Source organism: Calidris pugnax, unplaced genomic scaffold (genome assembly GCF_001431845.1).
Source record: "Calidris pugnax isolate Ruff unplaced genomic scaffold, ASM143184v1 scaffold247, whole genome shotgun sequence".
Classification (NCBI taxonomy): Eukaryota; Metazoa; Chordata; class Aves; order Charadriiformes; family Scolopacidae; genus Calidris; species Calidris pugnax.
This window is the reverse complement of record NW_015090980.1, coordinates 1,488,985-1,508,707: the sequence shown is the minus strand read 5'-3', so window position 1 is coordinate 1,508,707 and position 19,723 is coordinate 1,488,985. Positions and strand designations below refer to the sequence as shown.

Below are 19,723 nucleotides of genomic sequence, written 5' to 3'. Positions count from 1 at the left end.
TATGCAGCATCCTTCCTCTCATTTCACTGTACTGCAAGATAAACTGGTCATCAGTATATAGATCTATATATGTCCTTTAATCCTGATGGTCATCTATAATCCCCAGAAACTTCCCATACCCAGTTTTAGGAGCCCAGCTGGAAAGTACATAAGCAGAAGGAATATGTGGTTCTGCATCTGCAGGTGCATTTATTTCCTCCGCTTCTCCATTAAAAGTTAACTCTTTCCCCTACCTCTAACTGACAGCATTCACAAAATTCCCTCAAAGCTGCCTAAACACCACAGAACTGTCAAATAAAACAGCATCAAAAACACAGAAGACAAGATTTACATGATGCATCTATGTGTACCCTCCCATGAGGAACAGACAGTAGTCCTTCCTAAACTGAACAACCATCTGTTTTTTTCCCAGTTTTATATCCTTTCATCCTGGATCTTTCTTCTCTTTATGTTTTTGGACAAGTCCCACATAAGATATGTCTATTACACATCTTTTTTTTTCAAGTACCTTTTATTTGATAAGCATCACCCTGATTGCATTTCAGTAGAAGATCCACCCATCTAGTTTTGCCTTCTCTATAGCACTGAAAAAATCCAAGGCATAGTTAGCAACTAGAACATAATTAAATGGATCAGTGAAAGTGATGCCTTTTATAATGTTATTTGATCCTTCTTATTTAATGGAGAACCACACTTATTAGAATAAGTTCATTATTGCTGGAGAGCAATACAGATAGGCTTCCAGTTCAGCCACAGACACCTGAATCCAAACTCTTAACCTTCAGAGGAACTCTCGTATACCAAATTAGGTAAGAATAAAGGCTTTGAAGACATCTTGATGTTTATTTCAGGATTTAGAGCATCCTAAGGATTCTCAACAGGAAAAAAAAATAAGCAAAAAAAAAAATTGCCAAGCCTAAACTTGTCTTTTTGTGGGATAAATTAGGGAGTTAGATATAAATTCCCCAGTGACCTTTTGAGCGTAGACGTCCTCACCATTACCACAGTGCACATGCCATAACCCTTCTGCCACTGGAGGACATTCCTCTTCCTCCCAATTCCTCTGTTCGCATAACTCTTCTGGACGAATGCTTTATTCCCCCTGCTTACCCTACTAACAAAGTGCTAAGGAGCCACACAGCCACTAAAAATGCTACAGCACTCTAGGTTTAAATATCTGCCACACTTTGGGGTGAGACTAGTTTGGATTCTGATTGCTAACAATCATTTTTACAGATAAAAATAAGATGCTTGCTTAAAAACATCTGCAGTACTGAGGAAAGTTACAATAATATGGACCTGCAGAATGCACCACAAAGGTCACACTAAGTATTCCCCACGGCTTTGTCAGCATCTCAATTGGCTTCCACTGGAATCTTAATTTCTGACAGGAATATCTTTGGTTAGAATAGTTGCTGCCTCTTCTTTCCTCTTCTCTACCTCCCCCCAAGGCAAAACCACGTTTTGCATTTTTATTTCTTTTCTTTTGGCTAACTTTTAGCTTAAGTAAGCCTTCTCACATGTTTCCTGGGGCACTACAAGATAATGTGGGGAAGAGTGTATTACTGTACTCTCTGTCCTTCATGGTTCCTCAACTAACATTTCCAAAGTACATTTTCATCAACTTTAGACTTGCAATCTAAAGGTAGAAAGTTTATAACATAAGCTTTTTGGACATATTATACAATTCATACTTCTCAGAATACAATTTTATCTATCTATTAACAAGATGCATTGGAAGCTTCATACAGAGAAACACTACAGCAGAGAGCAGAGGAGAAAGCAGCTCTTAAACTGAGTAACATCTACCCAACCGTAAATACTTTCTTAATATGTTCCACGTGATCCCTTCTGGGTAACCTTGTTATACATGAATTGAAGAATAAGAATGCAATATTCTGAAAAAATTGCAACGGAATTCCTCTGTTTCTTTGTTTCCAAAATCAAAATAAAGATAATACCATGAGGACATTGCAAATATAGTTACATAGGATTTTTGATTTAGAATGGAATAATAAATGTTAATAATAAAAAGACAGTCACATAAGCAGGAAGGAGAAAATATAATGTGCACTATGGTGCTCCCTGAAGAGTACGTGACCTTGTAAGAGAAGAACTGATGATAAGGCAGATGACACAAGAGTAACAAATTAAGAGCAACTGTACTTTTGAGTACTGCACAATGCAAACTAAAGAATGTACTTTCAATGTCTGTCTTCATGCACGTTACAAAAGACCACCAACAATGACACAAAATCTGAAAGAGTTTCATTGCCATGATTTTAGTTGCCAATCTCCACTGTAAATTTACATCTAAAAATATATACAGCCACCTGTTGCTACTACTACAGTTGTTTAATCTGAAAATATTCATTATTTAGAACAACTACTGTTCTTAGATACCTCTTCCTCATGTCACATCATACACTGCCCTGCTGAGCATATGGACCATGCTCTCTCCTTCATCTTCCATTTGCTGCCAGTACAGAAGCCATGTATGCAAATGTACCTTTCTCTCCCTTTCTACATTCATTCCAGTTGAGCTTTCACTTTTCTAATTCTGTCTCTGCACGCCCAGGCAATTTCTTATTTCTCCCAGGTAGCTAATCTGATGCATCTGCTTGACTGACTGCATGCCGAAATGAGGCGTCCTTGTACTCCCCAGAATGCAGTAGCAAGATAAACTGACAGCAAGAAGAGACACTATGCAGAAAGAAAGAAAGAAAAAGAAAAAAAACCCTTGGCTGGTGGTGCTGACTCAACAGAACAGCTGAAAGATGGTCTTCTCAGAACGCTATGTATTAACGAGAGGAGATCATCAGCAAATGTACACCTTCTACAGACACCCCAGAGAAAGTCCCAACAAAAAGGCCTTGAGTATATTCTGTATGAGAAAGGTACACGTGGACTTCCCCTGCCAAAGCTGTCGACACTACCATGGATACCTACCCCATCTTCCAAAATCTCCAGCCACGAGGAGGTCTACAGTAACAGGTGGGGTAAAGACACAGTCCATGGGCAGACAGAGGAGTTACAAGCAGAAATATGCATGACACTATCTTCCACACATAGTTACTGATCAGGCTCCAGTTTTTCAAATTAACTCATATCAGAATTTCTTTTTTGTTCTATTCGCTCTCCATAATTAAGGGTATTTCTAGACAAAAAGAAACTTTTAAGCCTCAATACGGTAAAACAGGGTAACTGGTAAAACAGAGCTAGAAACATCTACTCTAGTTCAAGATGCAGTCAGAATAAAATCCTTTACATGTTTAAACAAACTTCATAAAGCAAAAGTCATATTGAAATTTATTTATCCTTTTTCATACTTAGTGGATTCTTCAAGTTTATTTGCAGTAAAATTTATATCATGCTTTTGAATGTGTAATTTTTGAAGTTATGCATAATTTTATGCATTTATCAGTAAAAAAGAACCATGGTAAAAATAGCTAAATCTCGCTGCTTTACTCAATTTAGTTTATTTCTTCCACCCAAGTAATGTTCCAAAAAATGTAAAAAAAAATGCTTCTCTTCTCTTGAGGCATGAGGAGCATTCCCATATAAAGAACTAAATTAGTTTGCTCTGATGTGACTTGTGCTTGACAAATCTATGTTGACTTTTACTTATAGTCTTGTTAGTTTCTAAGTGCTAATAAATAGTTTATTTGTTCCAGAACTTTTTGCATTTGTCATCTGATTGCAGTTGACCTTCCTTGGGAGACTGAAGCAAAACAGCTATTAAATAGTCCAGCTTTCTTGGTAACATCTACTGATAGATTAATGTCCCTTCTAATCTGTTAAATTATTTCTTGCTTTTGTAAAAAAAAAAAAATAATTTGCTTCTAAAGGATTATAGAATTATTCTTTTATTTTTGTCCTCAATGTCCTTTGCTAATTGCATTTTTCTGCAAGTTTCTGTCTCTTCCCATCCCTGTTTGTGCAATTTCATTAATTTCTCCTGTTTTTTTAATACTTATCTCCAGACTCCATTTCACCTAAGAATACATCATACAGACTTTTTGCTGTTGCCATATATTCATTTCCTTCATATTGAAACAATTTGATTTTGTGCTCTTCAGTAGTATTGATGAGGAACTGTCAACTCTCAAATTTCTTTCCTCCATAACAGTTTAACGATTTTTGATGCCTGTTGACACCTGCCTTACTGAAGTTCACCATCTTTATGTTAACAGTTTCTTTCTTTGCTTTTCTAATTCCTATGAACTCTATCATTTCATGATCATTCACCCCAATGGGGCTGTACCTCTCCATTGGCTGTAATCAAAACTAGAGCAATTTTCTCATTGTTTTTTGCTAACTTCCACATGACAAAAAAACCTGAAATATTTAAAGTTTAGTAGTAAAGTTTGTCCTGCTAGACTAATGCCTTTGGTATGTAAAAATATGGGGCAATTTTTGCAACAAAAAATCCCAAACACTTTAAAATGTACAAATAGACCTTCATCCCTTTTGGTCTGAGCCATTACCTAATCCTCTGATTGACAGATTGTTTCTGTCATGGGCTGGAACAAGTCAATAGGCAGACATTCATTGACCCAGTTCTATTTACTTACAAATATTATTTTTTTTATATGATTAAAGTAAAAATTAAGTCACTTTTCCCATTTTTTTTACCTCTAGGTCTTACCCCTCAGATAGCAGCATTGTTATTCTTGTTATCTGCATCTCCCCACTGTCATCTTTCATTTGCTTCTCATTTTCAGATACCACAAACCCAACCATTAAACACGGTACAATACTGAATTATTTGTACCCAGAACCTGGGAATACACCTCAAATTGTATTTCAGCTGGTGCTCCAGCCTCCTGATACCTAACCCATAATTGGTACATGCTATTACTTCAGTCCTTGAAAAACAGTGGAACCTTAACTGATTCTCCATTTAACCTGACTGGGAAATAACTATTGCAACCAACAGGCTCAATGAGGTTTGTAATCTACTATATTTCCAAGGCACTAACGCTGAAAGCCAGTCAACCTCCAGTGTGAACTGTTTGGGTAAGAAATTTATCAACCTGGAAACCATTTCAGAAAAGTCAATTTGTCCTTTTCATTTAGAATTCAGTGTGCAGAAGGTTTCCTTGGGTTTTTTACCTTAATGTACTATTTCCTGAGGCATACAGAAAAGGAAAAAAAACGTAATCTTTTAAAGTAGATATAAAAACATCATTCTAGATTTGTAGCAGTGTGTTTGTCTGTTTTTTGTTTTTAAGTTTCTAAAACAGAGCTCAGCCTCATTACACACTTCTTCCCCACGCCTCTTTGGAATGTAAATGTAAAAATCACGCTGTTTTCACTGCAGCAAATCACTGATGCATAATACCAAGAGCTAAGTAATAACAACTGTTTGCCCATGAAAGCATTATTATATATACTTAAATCTTCCTGAACCACTCTTTGCACTTTTTCTTAACATAACTATTATTTTCTCTTTTTATTTTTTTTATCACTGGCAAAACCCCTGTTAAGGCTTTCCCATTGGATGTTTACACACTATACAAACTGCAGCCCATGACAATTCACCTCCTTTTGAAGCAGTTTTTGAGGCCTTCTGCAGTCATGGCAGCAGATTGTCCCTTGGTCTTTCCCGTAGCTTTCCTCATCCAAATGATTTGATATTTTACTGCTTTGTGGTATGAACTAATTAATTGTGAGTAATCTTTTTTTGACTTACCATTTGCACCTTTCCCTCCTAACAGTTACATTCTCTTAATTCTCTCAACAGAGAAATTAAAGGCATGTCCTCCTAACTATATCAAAACAAGCATTTCTCACTTAGTGGGGGTGAAATCAACGTGATGTAAAACCAGATTAGGCATTCTTGCCATATTCTGCAAAATGATCTTTAATTTGCCTAACTAAACCATGGCAAACACATATGTATAAGAGACAATCAAGTCATTGGAGCTTTCTAACATAGATCACTTTTTTAGTGCGATGGATTCCGAAGAACTACAAAACTGTTATTATTTTACTCTGAACCTTCTTGGATGAATATTATTCAAATAATAATGTTCTTCCAAAGAGATGAAAGAACATTTTGGGGCTCTTTCCTTAGTTTGGAACCAATCTAAATCCATTTTGCTGAAAACTAGGATACTTTTGACCGTGGTAGCAAACATGCTGTCAACTGTCAGGATATACCTTAATCAAAGTCAACAGAACCCCACAAACACGTTGTACTTTAGATCTGACCAACCTACACTTACTTAATTTCCAAGACACGATGCATATGCTGTGATACTCTTCTACTTATTCTGATGTTTTCAAAACACATGCTTGTAAATGAAAAATACCGCACATTTCGTATTTGCTACCATTAGTACCAATTACCTCAATGTGCTGAGCAGCACAGTTGTCCAGCCTAGACACAGAGACGAATATGAATACTTCCATTTATATTGATAGCAGAGTAATGCAAACAAGCAATACTGTAACATGTTGTAAGGCAAGGAGTGGATGAGAGCTCAGGAGCCTCGATTCGCCACCCAAACACACCACAGTCCTCTTTTCACAACAGTCACACAGCGTGGCCCTGTCGTTATCAGCACTTCTTAAACACCAGCCCTAAGAAGGCAGCTACTGAACACCAGGACCTTCAGTAACGTGTGGAGGCCAAGTCAGAAGTGTCAACAAAACACAACTATCCTGTGCCTTTAATGCTTTGTTCATCATTTTTTTCCTAGGAAGCTTTTTAGTTATTTGATAACATTCCTACCTGATCTGCTTGCCTTCTCGAACATCGTACAACGAAAAAAAGACATCTGTGTCTTCTCCAATTGTGTTGTAGGTGAAGCTCTTTAGACTGAGGAAGAAGTGATGAGGCACTGGCATACGGCAAGCTTCCCCATGACGCTGACGAATTGTATCCACCTAATTAAAAACAATGAAAATGATTTTTAGTTCTTCACAAATAAAGGACTCATGACCAACTTGATAATTTTAACTGAGATTCTGCTCTCCTTTCTCCATCAAGTAAAAGCTTAATCTCAAATATATTCTACCTTAGAGATACGTCAGATTTTTCCATATTTTAAGATACCACAATAACCAAGGAAATATGAGATAAATGGTTTATGCATTTGAAATCTATTTTTACTAAATAAACCAAATCAATCCTATTTCTCAAATATTATCTTGATTCTGGTACTGAAAATAAACTATAAGATGGTGCTAGGCTGATTCTCGATGATTTCCATTTAAAGCATATGGAGTTCAAAGCATTTTTAAAAATAACATTTGTTACATTATTTATTTTCAGCAGCTGCAATTCATTTATGGAGGTCATTCAGAATCTGGCTTTATAGGCTAATATACCCTCCAGGTATAACAAAAAGAAATCTTAACAATTGTTGATAACATGAGCAAACAATAAAGTCAAAGAGCAGAAAGGTTTACATTTTGACTCAATATATCAAAATCTATTTACAACAATGAAAATTGGTGTGAAGGGGAAAAAAAGGAGTATAATTAGAAATAAAGTTACCACTTAATTTTTGTAGAATCATACAATCATTTAGGTTGGAAAAGATGCTTAATATTGTTGAGTCCAACTGTAAACCTAACACTGCCAAGTTCACCACTAAACCATGTCCCTAAGCACCATGTCTGCACGTCTTGCAAACCCCTCCAGGGATGGTGACTCAATCACTTCCCTTTATCCCCAATTTACGCTGATCTGAATAAGCAGGTTCCATGGATACCCTCAGCTCACCCGGCCAGTCTCCGAGTGCACAGGCAAGTACATACTAACAAAGAAAATCTTAACATTTTCAGACTTTCAATCCACATTTGTACCAGCTTTAAAGAAAGAGTTTAAAATTAACTTTGTTGTGGATTTTAAACTCAATTCAAGTAAATCCTCATCCTTTAAATACAGCTACCTGTGGAAGCACAGATTAGGCCCAGATTCCATGACCAGGAAAGGATTACATTACTACAGAAAGACTACACGAAACAGAAGCCTACTAAGCCACGTGTCAGCAGGTGGAAAGAAGGCTCAAGTGGGCAGACTTTTGGTATCACTACAGAAGTTGATCTTTTAAGAACAACAGAGCTAAGTAAAAGTTGAAGAAAGACCTTTAATTACTTGGGGATCTTCTGAGGAAGTGTTCTACAGGTAGGGACTTACCCAGTAATCTCCATCATACCTTTAAATACATTACCAAACACTTAAAGACAACACAAATCCATATGTAGATGATGTTTACCTGTGACGTGCTCTGCTGGACACTGTGTCTACTTGACAAATGCTGTGGAGATACAAAATAGTAAAATTCAAACCTTTTTGAAAGTAAGAAATATTTACATTATATCTGTGCAGCATTAGAACAGCAATTTAAAAATACAACTGTTCAAGTTTATTATCAGCTTTTCATGGCCTTTTTTCAGTTTATCATCACTCATGAGACCACTAGTTTTCCTAAAGGTTTTTCTCAGTTAAACCATTTTTTAGCCTAGTTACTTGAATGTACAAGTGGCATTTGCCTTAGCTTTTAATGTGAATGGCTGTCACAAGCTACACAGAATTTCCAACACTGTAATAGATTTTCTTCTTGAAAAGTCCATCACTCTACACTGTGTAATCTATGTCTTCTCTTGCTAAATGAGAGATACCTTACCATTAATCCTCATCTACCGGCATGTTATCTATGAAAAGGTGCATTTGTTAAAAAATATAGATATCTAGGAAGAAGTATGGATTTTAGACTTTGTTTAAACTTTTCGCTCTGATCAGAAAATGAAATCCTGATAAATCATTAAAGAATTTCTTCTACAACTTCAGCTGGCCAACACCTGTAAAGAAGCATCTGTATAAAGAGCTACATCTTCAAAACAGAACTTGGAGGATGATCCTGTATTTAAAGCTTTTATGCTAGAAGGAGATGTTATAATCAGAAAATGGATTGCAAGACTCACTGAACCCATTTAATCTCCAAAGGGAGATTTAAACACTAATCTAAATTGAAAAGGTTTCTGAGAGCTTTAAAAACCATATCATTAATGATTCTGCCATGCCTGTTCCACACACGTTCATTTCAACATTAGCATTTTAAAGTGAAATATTAACATTAACACTACCACGTTAATAAACATTGTCTTCATTCACCCCCATCTCTATCCTTCTATTATATACCCAACATCTTACTCTGACCAAACGTATACATTCTGTAGCAGGACCAACACAACCTGTTGATAACCTCACAACCTCAGAAGAGGTGAAAGTAAAAGACAGGCAGAAAATGTATTCGGCAGTACTTTTTCCAAACTATGCCACTGTCTTTCAAACAGAACAAAAATAAGACTTTCTACCGCAAAAGGAGAGATAATCTTCATAATGAGACTAAATCAAGAAGATATTAAGTTAAATGGCATATTTTGACATCTGTTTACATTCACAGTTACAAAAACGTCCTCTTTCACACTGTCAGCAGAAGAAATAATGATCTCCAGCTCCATTGTTTGTCTAACTACTGCAGTATTTGAATGCTAAAATCCTCTAAGTTTAGGTGGTTGAACTGCCTATTTCATCTTTTTGTCACTTGCAACCACTCAGAATCAGCTGGCATAGAAAAGACCAGTTATTTAAGCTGCTCAAGGTATCCTGGCTTCTTTTGACTAAAATTTGTCTATAAATTTGAGTAAGAAAGTGGGAGATAAACTCAACCGATAGAAATATGAGAGGTGGTCTGAAGAGCTGTAGTTTCCTCAGGGAGCACAGCTGCTCACAGAGTGCACATTTAGCTAAACCTGTAACAATAAGTGGCCAAAACCCAGGTTTTAAATTTTTCACAATCAAAAGACTTGACTTCACTAAGTCTCTGCTTCTATGCTTCAGAACCACGCTATTACAATACAGACAACCACTGACTGAGATACTTTTACGTACCCTTGCCTCTGGCTAGGCAAAGTACCCAAAGTGTACATGCTCTCTTGGAAGCCATTTTTGGGTACGTTACTGAGAGGGTGACTGAAAATAGCCAACATGGATTTACCAAGGGAAAATCATGCTTCATCAATGTAAATGTCCTCTAAGGTAAAATGAACAGATCTGCAGATGAGGGAAGACTAGTGGCTGTTGTCTAACTTGGCTTCAGCACAGTCTCCCACAGCATCCTTGTACCCAACTTGTGAAGTTACACCTGGATGGGCAGACTAACGATACTGGTAAAAACACCCCAATAAACAGTTGGATTGTCACGCTCAAGAGCTAGTGGTTGATGGCGTGTATTCTTCAGAGGTCTATCCCAATACCTAAGCAGTCTAATAAATTCACAGATGATCCTAAATTGAGGGCAGCTGTCAACGTACTCCAGGAGGAGGCCTCCATGCAGAGGGTTTGAGGCAATCCAGAGGAATTGGTTAAAAGGAACTGTATGAATGATTCAAGGATTGGAGCATCTCCCTTATGAGGAGAGACTGAGAGAGCTGGGACTCTTTAGTCTGGAGAAGAGAAGGCTGAGGGGAGACCTTATCAACGCCTACAAGTATCTCAAGGGAGGGTTGAAGGAGGAGGGAGCCAGACTCTTTTCAGTGGTTCCCACCGAGAGGACGAGGGGCAACGGGCACAAGTTGGAACAGAAGAGGTTCCACTCAAATATGAGGAGAAACTTCTTCACGGTGAGGGTGACAGAGCCCTGGAACAGGCTGCCCAGGGAGGTTGTGGAGTCCCCTTCCTTGGAGATTTTTAAAACCCGCCTGGATGCAGTCCTGAGTAACATGCTCTAGCTCTAGGCAATCCTGCTTCAGCAGGGGAGTTGGACTAGATGATCTCTATGGTCCCTTCCAACTCTAGAAATTCAGTGAAATTCAGTGAAACACAGCAAGGACAAATACAAGTCTTACACCTGAGACAGGCTAATCCTTCCATGGTATAGGCTGGGAATTGACTGGCAGGGTCCTGCTATACAGCAAGCCAAATGTAAGTCAGGAGAACACTCTGGCAGCAGGACATCTAACAATTTACTCCTTCTATTAACAGGAATGCAGCCAGTAGATTGAGAATAACGTTTATTCCTTTCACTCAACATTCAGTAAACTACACCTGAAACAGTGCACCCCATTCAGCAAAGGGTCATCTAAGCAGATGGGAGATGGAGCACACGCTGCATAAGAAGAGATGGAAAGAATGCAGGTTTTTTAGTCTGGAGAAGACCTGGAGGTGGCCTGATGACAGCCTTCCAATAACTATGAAGTTATCATCAAGATGACACAGCCAGGTTCTTCTGAGAGCTGCACAGCAGGACGACAAAATACTGTGGTCATAAACTACAACATGGGATATCCCAACTTTCCAATAAGGAAAAAAAATCACCCCATCAAGGCAGTCAAGTGTTAAGAGCAGAGATCCAAACTTTTTCCTTGAAGAATATCAAGATCCAACTGGATAAAGCTCTGAGCAGCCTGGTCTGAATTCAGTATTGACCTTGCACTGAGCAGGAAGCCTGACTAGATCTCCCCTGAAGCCCCTTCCAACCTGAAAAGCCTTGTGAGGTGATATAAAAATAGGATTGTTAAGAAATTATCTATCTTCCTTCTTAAAAACAAAAAAACATCAGTTTTACCTTTATTTTTCCCAAAAGATAGTTGCCTGCTAAGGTTGTACAAACTTTAACAAGATGATCTATTTCAGTATATCTTTCTTCATTAAATGGCTTTCTAACTCTTAAACGGAATCCTTGCCATTGTAACCTAGGTCCACTGATTTTTGCCTCATCCATCATTAGAATGAAAAGATTAATTCAGCTTATAATTTCGTTATAATACTCAAATCTTCTCCTACAAAACCACCTAACCTTGTAGCATCCCAACCTGTACTTCAGAAGCAACAATTGATTGCAGAAGCTGAAAACTTGCATTTACAATTCTCACTTGTATCCTAAACTTTTCAGATAATTTCTTCAATTCTTCTGTATTGTTTTGAATTCTGATCCTTTCCTCCCATGTAATACTCTTTCAACTTGGTGGTATTGGCGTATTTAGAAAGCATACTCCCAATTTCATCATCCAGTCGTTAATGAAACATGAAGCACCACAAAATGGAGGATGACCACTAGAAATTAAGCTGATTCATCCCTCCTCCTATTTAACCAAATTATTGACAACCATTCTTTTTTTTTTTCCTTGAGTATGGGTTTTCTAATTAGCTTTGTGTTTACTTTACAGTAATTTAATCTAGAACTAACGACCTTAGGAGAATTTCAATTAAAAAAACAATTAAAATCTTTATGAAAATCTAAATATGGCATCAGCTGGTTTTCCTCTATCCACTAGAGTCATTTATGCTCAGGAAGTAAATTGGAACTTTTAAAAATTGCTTATTCTGAAGAAGTTCACAGTTACTATCACTCACCTCCTTATTGCAAATAATTGGATTGGTTTTTTTCTCTTACAGCATTTTTTACAGAGAGAGAGTGATTACTAGCTCCTCCTCCTCCCTTACTTTTTTTAAAGGTGTAAAGTATGCTCGCCCTTTGCTGGTGTCCAGGAACTCATCTTTCCAATGATTATCACTAACATGTCTGATACGGCTTCTCTAGACATTCCAAATCAAATGTACATAGTTCTAAATCTCCTGGGACCAATAACTACTTTATAAACTTTCCCCCTCTGTTCAGGTCTGACTCCTTTCACCTTCCACAGGTATTGTTAGTGATTTGACACAGTTTACCACCTTCCCAGAGCTTGAGAGACCTGAAAGGACATTAAAGGCCACTTTATTTGCTTGCATCATGTGCCAATCGGTTTCCTCCAGTGTAAGAACTTTTCGCTAGTTTTCCAATTACTATAAGTTTATTTATATAAAACTATTTCTCGATACAATTAGCAATACCTGCTTGTTATACCTTAATTTGTGCATTGCTTTTCTAATTTTTCTATTTACCCATTTGTGCTATTCTACTATACTTTTCTATATTTCCATTCTTCTATACTTGCTGTTGGTAATCTTAATTTCCCATTCTTTCACTCTAGTGACTGAAGGCAAAGAATAATCCTTAATTTATCCAACTTGGCCTCTCAGTGAGTAATTTCTGGGATTTAAATTTTCTGGAAGAGCTATCAATTCTCCTGACCTCTTCCCCCCCCCGCCCCCGCCATCAAACTTCCTTCTCATGATATCTCACCTAGCAATACTACTGTTTTTGTTGTTGCTCCTCCTTCCTTTCCTAATGATGCTTGATAAGTGAATCCTATTGTTACCAAGTCAGTCTCAAACAAACAGTTTTTATGTTCATATTCTCAACTGACTTTTTACTAGGATTTAGAACCAAATGTACACAAATCTGTCCTCTGACAATCTACTTTGTTAAACAAATAAAATCACAAAGAGGTTTCATGAGCTTCTTGCACAGTTTGTGTCCAGTTCATTTCCTTTTATAGCAGAGTTCTGGGCAATTGAAGTCTCTGTTTTCAAGTTTTATAACTACTCATTCTTACCAATCTCATTTTTCATCTGAATAAAGTATAAACAATTATGAGGCGATGGTAGAAATATTTTGAAATCTTCCTATTTATTGGGAGCACTGGTAAACTCATGGTATTATTTTCAGACAGTTGGAAGAAATGGCTGAGACCTAGCAGTAACACAGTCATTAGTTGTGCCTTTCACGCACCTCTTAAATCCATCCTGACTACACATAAACTGATCAAGAAATTTACAGAAAAGTGAAACATTTAATCACGAGGTTTTGAACATTTCTGATTTTTGCAAATGCCTTCAGACATTTATGTCTTGTAACCCCTTTCAGTGCTATCCAACTGTTTCTGACATTCTGCTGGACTTGTGCTGCGAAATGACAGCTTCGATCTAGTGGTAACTCCAGCACTGAAGCTCTGTGGCAGAATTCTGACAACATGTTTTCCCACAATTTCAAAAGTAATATAAATTTTAAACAAGTGTTCCATCATATTAGTTAAAATCATGAATATTGTTGTAAGAAAAGGGCAATTTGGTTTCCTTCGGGAGTAAAGCAATGATTTCTGACAAATGTTCAGCCTCCTGAAGCCGCTAGTACTCAGCTTCAAAATGAGTAACCTGGAGAAACAGGATGTATAAGGCCTCAAAGCACAACAGTTCTTACAAGGAGGTGAATATAATGGCCATACAATACTCACAAATATATTTAGGAATGAAAAATTAGAGCTAAAAATGATTTTTAAATTTTAAAATTTACCAAGAAAAGTAATGCTAAGGCTAATGACTCTATAAAATGCTTGAATTTGTTGTCACAGATAGGAAAGTCTACTGTGTTACCTCATCCATTGTTCTGATAATACAAAACTCTTCTATGGTGCATTTAATGCTCTACAATCCTGCAAACACGAGAAAGTAATTCGGCTCTCACAACTACTCCCGCAAGATTATTATACTATGTAAATCCTCATTGCTAATTTGAGAACTCATTAAATATTTTGCCAGGAGTAAAGAGGATTCTCTCCTTGGGTTTTTGTTAAATAATAAAAACAAAACAAAAAGCACATAAAAAACCCTAAAAAAAAGTCACCAATACCCACCCCCTTCAATTTCTGCCAAATTTAAGTTAAAAAACCCCAGGTTTTTAGCTGTTTTGGTTCCTGAAATTGCCTTCTAAGTATGAACTAGATGTCATTAGACAGTGCTGTCTTCTTGAATCTGAACACTAAAGCAACAGCAAAGTGTGAACTAGCTATTGGGAATGTCCTGATACCAGCCCAGATCTGAGCAGCAAACTGTGCCATGGACACTTTCTTCACGACAGATGGGTGACGTAATCAAGCCTACTCTGACAATTAAATATTAGCTATTTGCTGTACTACAGTATTCAGAATAAAAAAAAACCTGCAGAATGAAACACAAAGTAATAAAGCAATCCTGTTAGCAACTTATCTTGCATTCTCTGAGTCATTACTGATTTAATTTTGTACTGAGTTATTTTTATACTGTACTTGAAGGAAAACACTGCTGAATAACATCCAATTTTCTTTGGACTATGGCAAATCAGGAACAAACATTAAAAATTAGTACTAGAGAGTGATGAAAGTATTTCTTATGTAACACAACTTTTATTTCTTTCCATGAAATCAACTGTTATATGGTGCCAATAATCCAAAGCAGCAACAGCATATAGCCATAATAATAATAATAATGACCATCATTAATAAAACTTCCAAACTGTAAGAATAGTGAACTGAGCAAAAAGATTGCCTGGCTGGGCTGTGGAGTCTTAATCACTGGAGATTTTTAGAAATGGAAAAGAAATTGTCAGAAGCGACAGGGACAGGTGATCCTGACATTAAGCACGAGAACGGACTGAATGAACTCTTAAGATTTTCCAGCCCTTTTTTTTTCTTTAGTTCTACAAATAAATGAAAAAATATTATTGCTACTTCGTTTAATGCTAGTGTATTGATTTTAGTAATGAAGTTTAAAGGGATTCCCATTAGTTGGAAATGAAAGATCTGCGTTTTTAGAACTTTTGCTGGTTCTGAAACAATAGATTTAAAACCAAAGAAATTCTACGAAGAAACAACATTTAAAGTTACCTTCTCCAGTTCTCATACCATAATACTTTGTAAATTGAAATTTAATTGTATACAAGCATGCCATTTCTGAAAGAAGATTGCTTCACTCTTACTAAACTCAGGGTACTAGAGACACTGAGTAGTCTGGTGGTGAGGGTGTAGTAAAAAACCCACTCGGTTTACAACGCTATTCTAATCAAGAAAATACGTAAGAATGAAACATAAAAACCTTTTCCCTTCTTTCCCTCCCAAAGTGAAAACTCAAGGGAATTCCCCACAGATTTCTTACCATTTTATAAAGATCTGAAACACTGATCTGATCTGAATCCACAACCTCAAAGTCCTTCCGAGGAACTAAATCTAGGCCCAAATGTCTGCAAAAGAGAAGGAAGAAGCAGTGGTAAGTATAACACATTAGAGTGTTCACTATTATCTACTGCATGTGCTTACTGAAGGACAAAGACACAAGAAATACTAAACTATTTACAACTTTTTGCAATTGTTTATCTTTAAACGGATAATCCTTCTAAATAAAATTAAATGCCAATATCAAACAAAAAAACGCTGTGAACTTGTTACTTTTTTGTTCACTGACTTCAGTAGAGCTATAGCAACTAATGGTAGTTGAAGATTTTGGCCAATATTCTCGTGCAGTATTCAGAACACATGCATGGAAATGCAGTAGGCAAATCAAGTTAGCACTCTGGTTTCTGCTGCAGTATTTGCGTAGGTTCCTTCACTACATAATGGAAAAGTTCCATTAGTAACCCTGGGCAAATGTGCAAATAGATACTGCACCCTGGGAAACTACTTTGAAATTCCTGGTCTTCATGTAAATAAACCCCCAACTTTATCATATCACTGTATAAACATAGGTGCTTTTTTATAATAAACAATAACTGCAATATCAACAACAATTTTATTCCTTATTTGTAACAAACATAGAAAAAGATCTTTTAACTACTCTGAACTGAAATAGTATTTTAGCTCAAATCAAATATATTAACTATTTTTTTTTAAAAACTACACCTTTTTCAAAGAAGATGATTAGTTAATAAATTCTGTAGTAAAAAGTCAGTTCAGGTCACAGCTGCACATGAGCAGTAGACAGAATAAGCTATTTTGCATTCAGAAAACTATCCACAATTAATTAATAATTATAGACTGCAGAACAAGACAGCCTAAAATGTGCCAAAACCCAATTTTTGCTCAGGTTCTGAGACATAAAGAGTTCCGAGCACTATAGGAAAAAGCTTTTCTAAACACATGCATTAGGAGTAAAATTAAAGAAACACATGAATGAACCATTTTCCCGCTTTCATCTTACGTAGCTTTGATACTTCATTTACAGATATTTTATACTGAAATTCTTAATAGTCTTAAAAAAAGAAAAAATCAGAAGAGGCGCCCTCATGGACTACTTTTGCACTCTTTCTGCCACTAACTATAGAGAAATGCAAAAGTCAGTTTAATTTTGTAATGAGAGAGGGAAACATTGTGCACAGACTTGTTCCTGATGGCAAATGAAAAATTTTATTTGAAAAAACCTCTCAGGTTCTGAAGAATAATTGCATGGTGCAATAAACAGGAGCCTTCAGGCAAGAGAATGTCTCTTTCTGAGTAATTAACTTAAAACAACAGCAAGGAAGAACCAGCAGTCTCTACAAGGCCCAGACTTTGGTCTGTACCTTTGCTGACCACTGTACTTTTAATCATTTCCCATAAGTTTCCCACCTCCATAACTCCTTTTGAAACTTTGCTTGATCAGGTTTTCCTTCTTTAATTGTATCTCTAAATCACCATATCTCAAAGATATAGCTCAGTCCTAGTGCATTTTCTGGCAAACAATTTCTAGGCAGTACTATAATCACCATTAAAATATTGTACTGACAGACTGAAACTTCCCCATTCGTAGTTCTTTGCCAGAAACAATTTTATTTTCAATAGAAAAGGGAACAATTTTCCTTCTTCAATACCGTTTTCATTCCAAATACCAGTTTCTAAACTCTAAGGCTAAATTGTGAAAGTGATGTTTATACACATTTTACACACTTTGTTTTGATTAAACCTATCAAACAAGTTACCCCAGTCCCAAGATCAGTATCTGAAAACTGCAGCTGCAAAGATGAAAATTGCTTTATCTGTTTACCAAACGAAAAAGATTAAAACAAGAGTGCACTAGGTAATACTTAAGTGCAGCTGCCATTTGAACCTACTTATAATAGAAAGTCCAAAAATATAATAGAAAAACATGGTAACAGGTAAAAAAAGTAACATGCCAAGAGTCCACTTCAAATTTTATTTAAAAAGTTATCAGTTATATTTATTCACAGAATTTTCTGGAATCTGAATATCTAAAGCACCTCCAAAATATCCTGTCACTCATGTGTACACACACCCACCCCTAAAGTATATTCATAAAGGAATTTCCCTCAACATACAGGTATTAACAAAGGATTTTCTAATGACATTGTCAAAACCACTTGTAACTGCCTTACAGTTCCAAAGCACACCGAAGTTTTACAGAAAAAACCTTCCAAAGCTAATCATAGCCTGATGCTGTTCTATTCTCATAGTTTCACCTCTCTAGAGAGCTGAGGTCAAACAGTGCTCGGACTCATTACTCAATACCTGACAAAGGTATTATCTCCTACTTAATAATGTTCAACACAACTGCAGTAACATCCCTGTGAAACTTATCTGATAGTCTATTTTTAGTTAAATCCCTTAACACCATGGATTTCCAGCCCAGAAGATTCTCATTCTCTAATACTATGCTAATCCTGCACAACACTTGCTCCCAGCAAATAAAGGTGTCTTTTGCTTTAGCACTAACGTGCTGTCATTTCTTGTGCAGGTGGAAGTTCAGGTTTATGCATTTAATTTGTATCAATTATTTTTTGTCCGCGAAGCACTGACAACATAATGCTTGAAATGGCAATGATACAGTCAGTGGCCCACTTTCACTCTCTATTATCAAATACTGTGGGAATATAAGAGCACCAGCTGCCAAGCTGTATTCCTCCAAAACACAGCATGCATAAAAATGTGCCCTTTTGTTTATTTGACAGTTCCTCTCTCCACAATACTTTCTTTTAGAAGCAAATTTGTGTGCTTTTCTATTCTGCTTTAACATTGAACTGCCTTTCAAAAACATTTCCCAAGTGTACCTCCAAAATATCCCCGAGCCTATCAACTACCTCCTGATAGCATATGGCTGGGATAACTCCGGCTGACATTTAGATATTCCTCCTCTTCCATGTAGAAGTCTTTAGACTCTTCCTTTCTTTGGGGGGAAAAATAAATCCATCACCCAAAATCTCTAGATGCTTTTCTCTCAAGTAATACAAAGAGAAGTCGACAGACAAAAGCACTAGCATTTTTAATACCCAAAAAAGATGAATATACAACTCTGCTGCAGGTTAACGGGGCTTCTAGATAAAATCAACTTGGTTTTAATGGTAATTTCAAAGAATTATCTTAATTTCTAATATTTTCATTTATTTAGAATACAAATGCTACATTGTTTAGAATTCATAAAACCACAAGCTGTAACAACTCTGCCTAGAAGAACCTTGCAGAAATATGTCATTTGACAAAAAAATGTCTTTAAGATGCACACCCAGTCTTGAAGAACAGATTGGGAGAACTCCTCACATCTCGAGTGTGCGAGATCTCATTCCCTTTGCTCCAAAAACATGCACTTTACCTTGACTCTTTTCAGCTTTAATTTCGCAGCCACCGATTTTCCTTGTATTCCTTCTCCGACTACATCAAACCTTCATTTAATATCATACACATCTCTTGTACACAAATACATTTATAAAGGTGGTGAAGGGAAAGGAAAGGATCCTCACAGAGATTCACTGTAACTACATGCAGGCTTTAAAAAAGACTTTGAAGGAAACACAATAGAGAAATCCACGGAAAATGAAATATATGAAAAACATGTTTGTGAAAACTAGACTGTGCTAATACAACTCGGTGCTTTTCCTTGACAGAATTAAGTTACTTTATATACAAAGAAACTGCAGGAGCTGTAATCTATAAAGAAATTAGTAAAGCACTGATATAATGCTACTCAGGAAATTACTTCTTAAAATGAAGATGATGAGATGAAGGCAAGTCATCTGAGGGAATTGATTAAAGGGAATGGCAGCAAATACTTCTGAGCGTGGAAGTATCAGAGTACAGACAGAGG

At 36.6% G+C, this 19,723-nt stretch overlaps 1 protein-coding gene across 1 annotated transcript in view; it reads right to left on the bottom strand.

The window, feature by feature from the left end:
• DOCK3 (dedicator of cytokinesis 3) overlaps positions 1-19,723 on the bottom strand; it is a 243,213-nt gene that overhangs the window by 130,404 nt on the left and 93,086 nt on the right. Inside the window, exons 8-10 of the mRNA XM_014953482.1 lie at positions 15,812-15,896; positions 8,232-8,273; positions 6,740-6,894 (exon numbers count right to left, since the gene is read on the bottom strand). Coding sequence (XP_014808968.1) covers positions 6,740-6,894; positions 8,232-8,273; positions 15,812-15,896 — 282 coding nt within the window. The remainder of the gene's footprint in view (positions 1-6,739; positions 6,895-8,231; positions 8,274-15,811; positions 15,897-19,723) is intronic.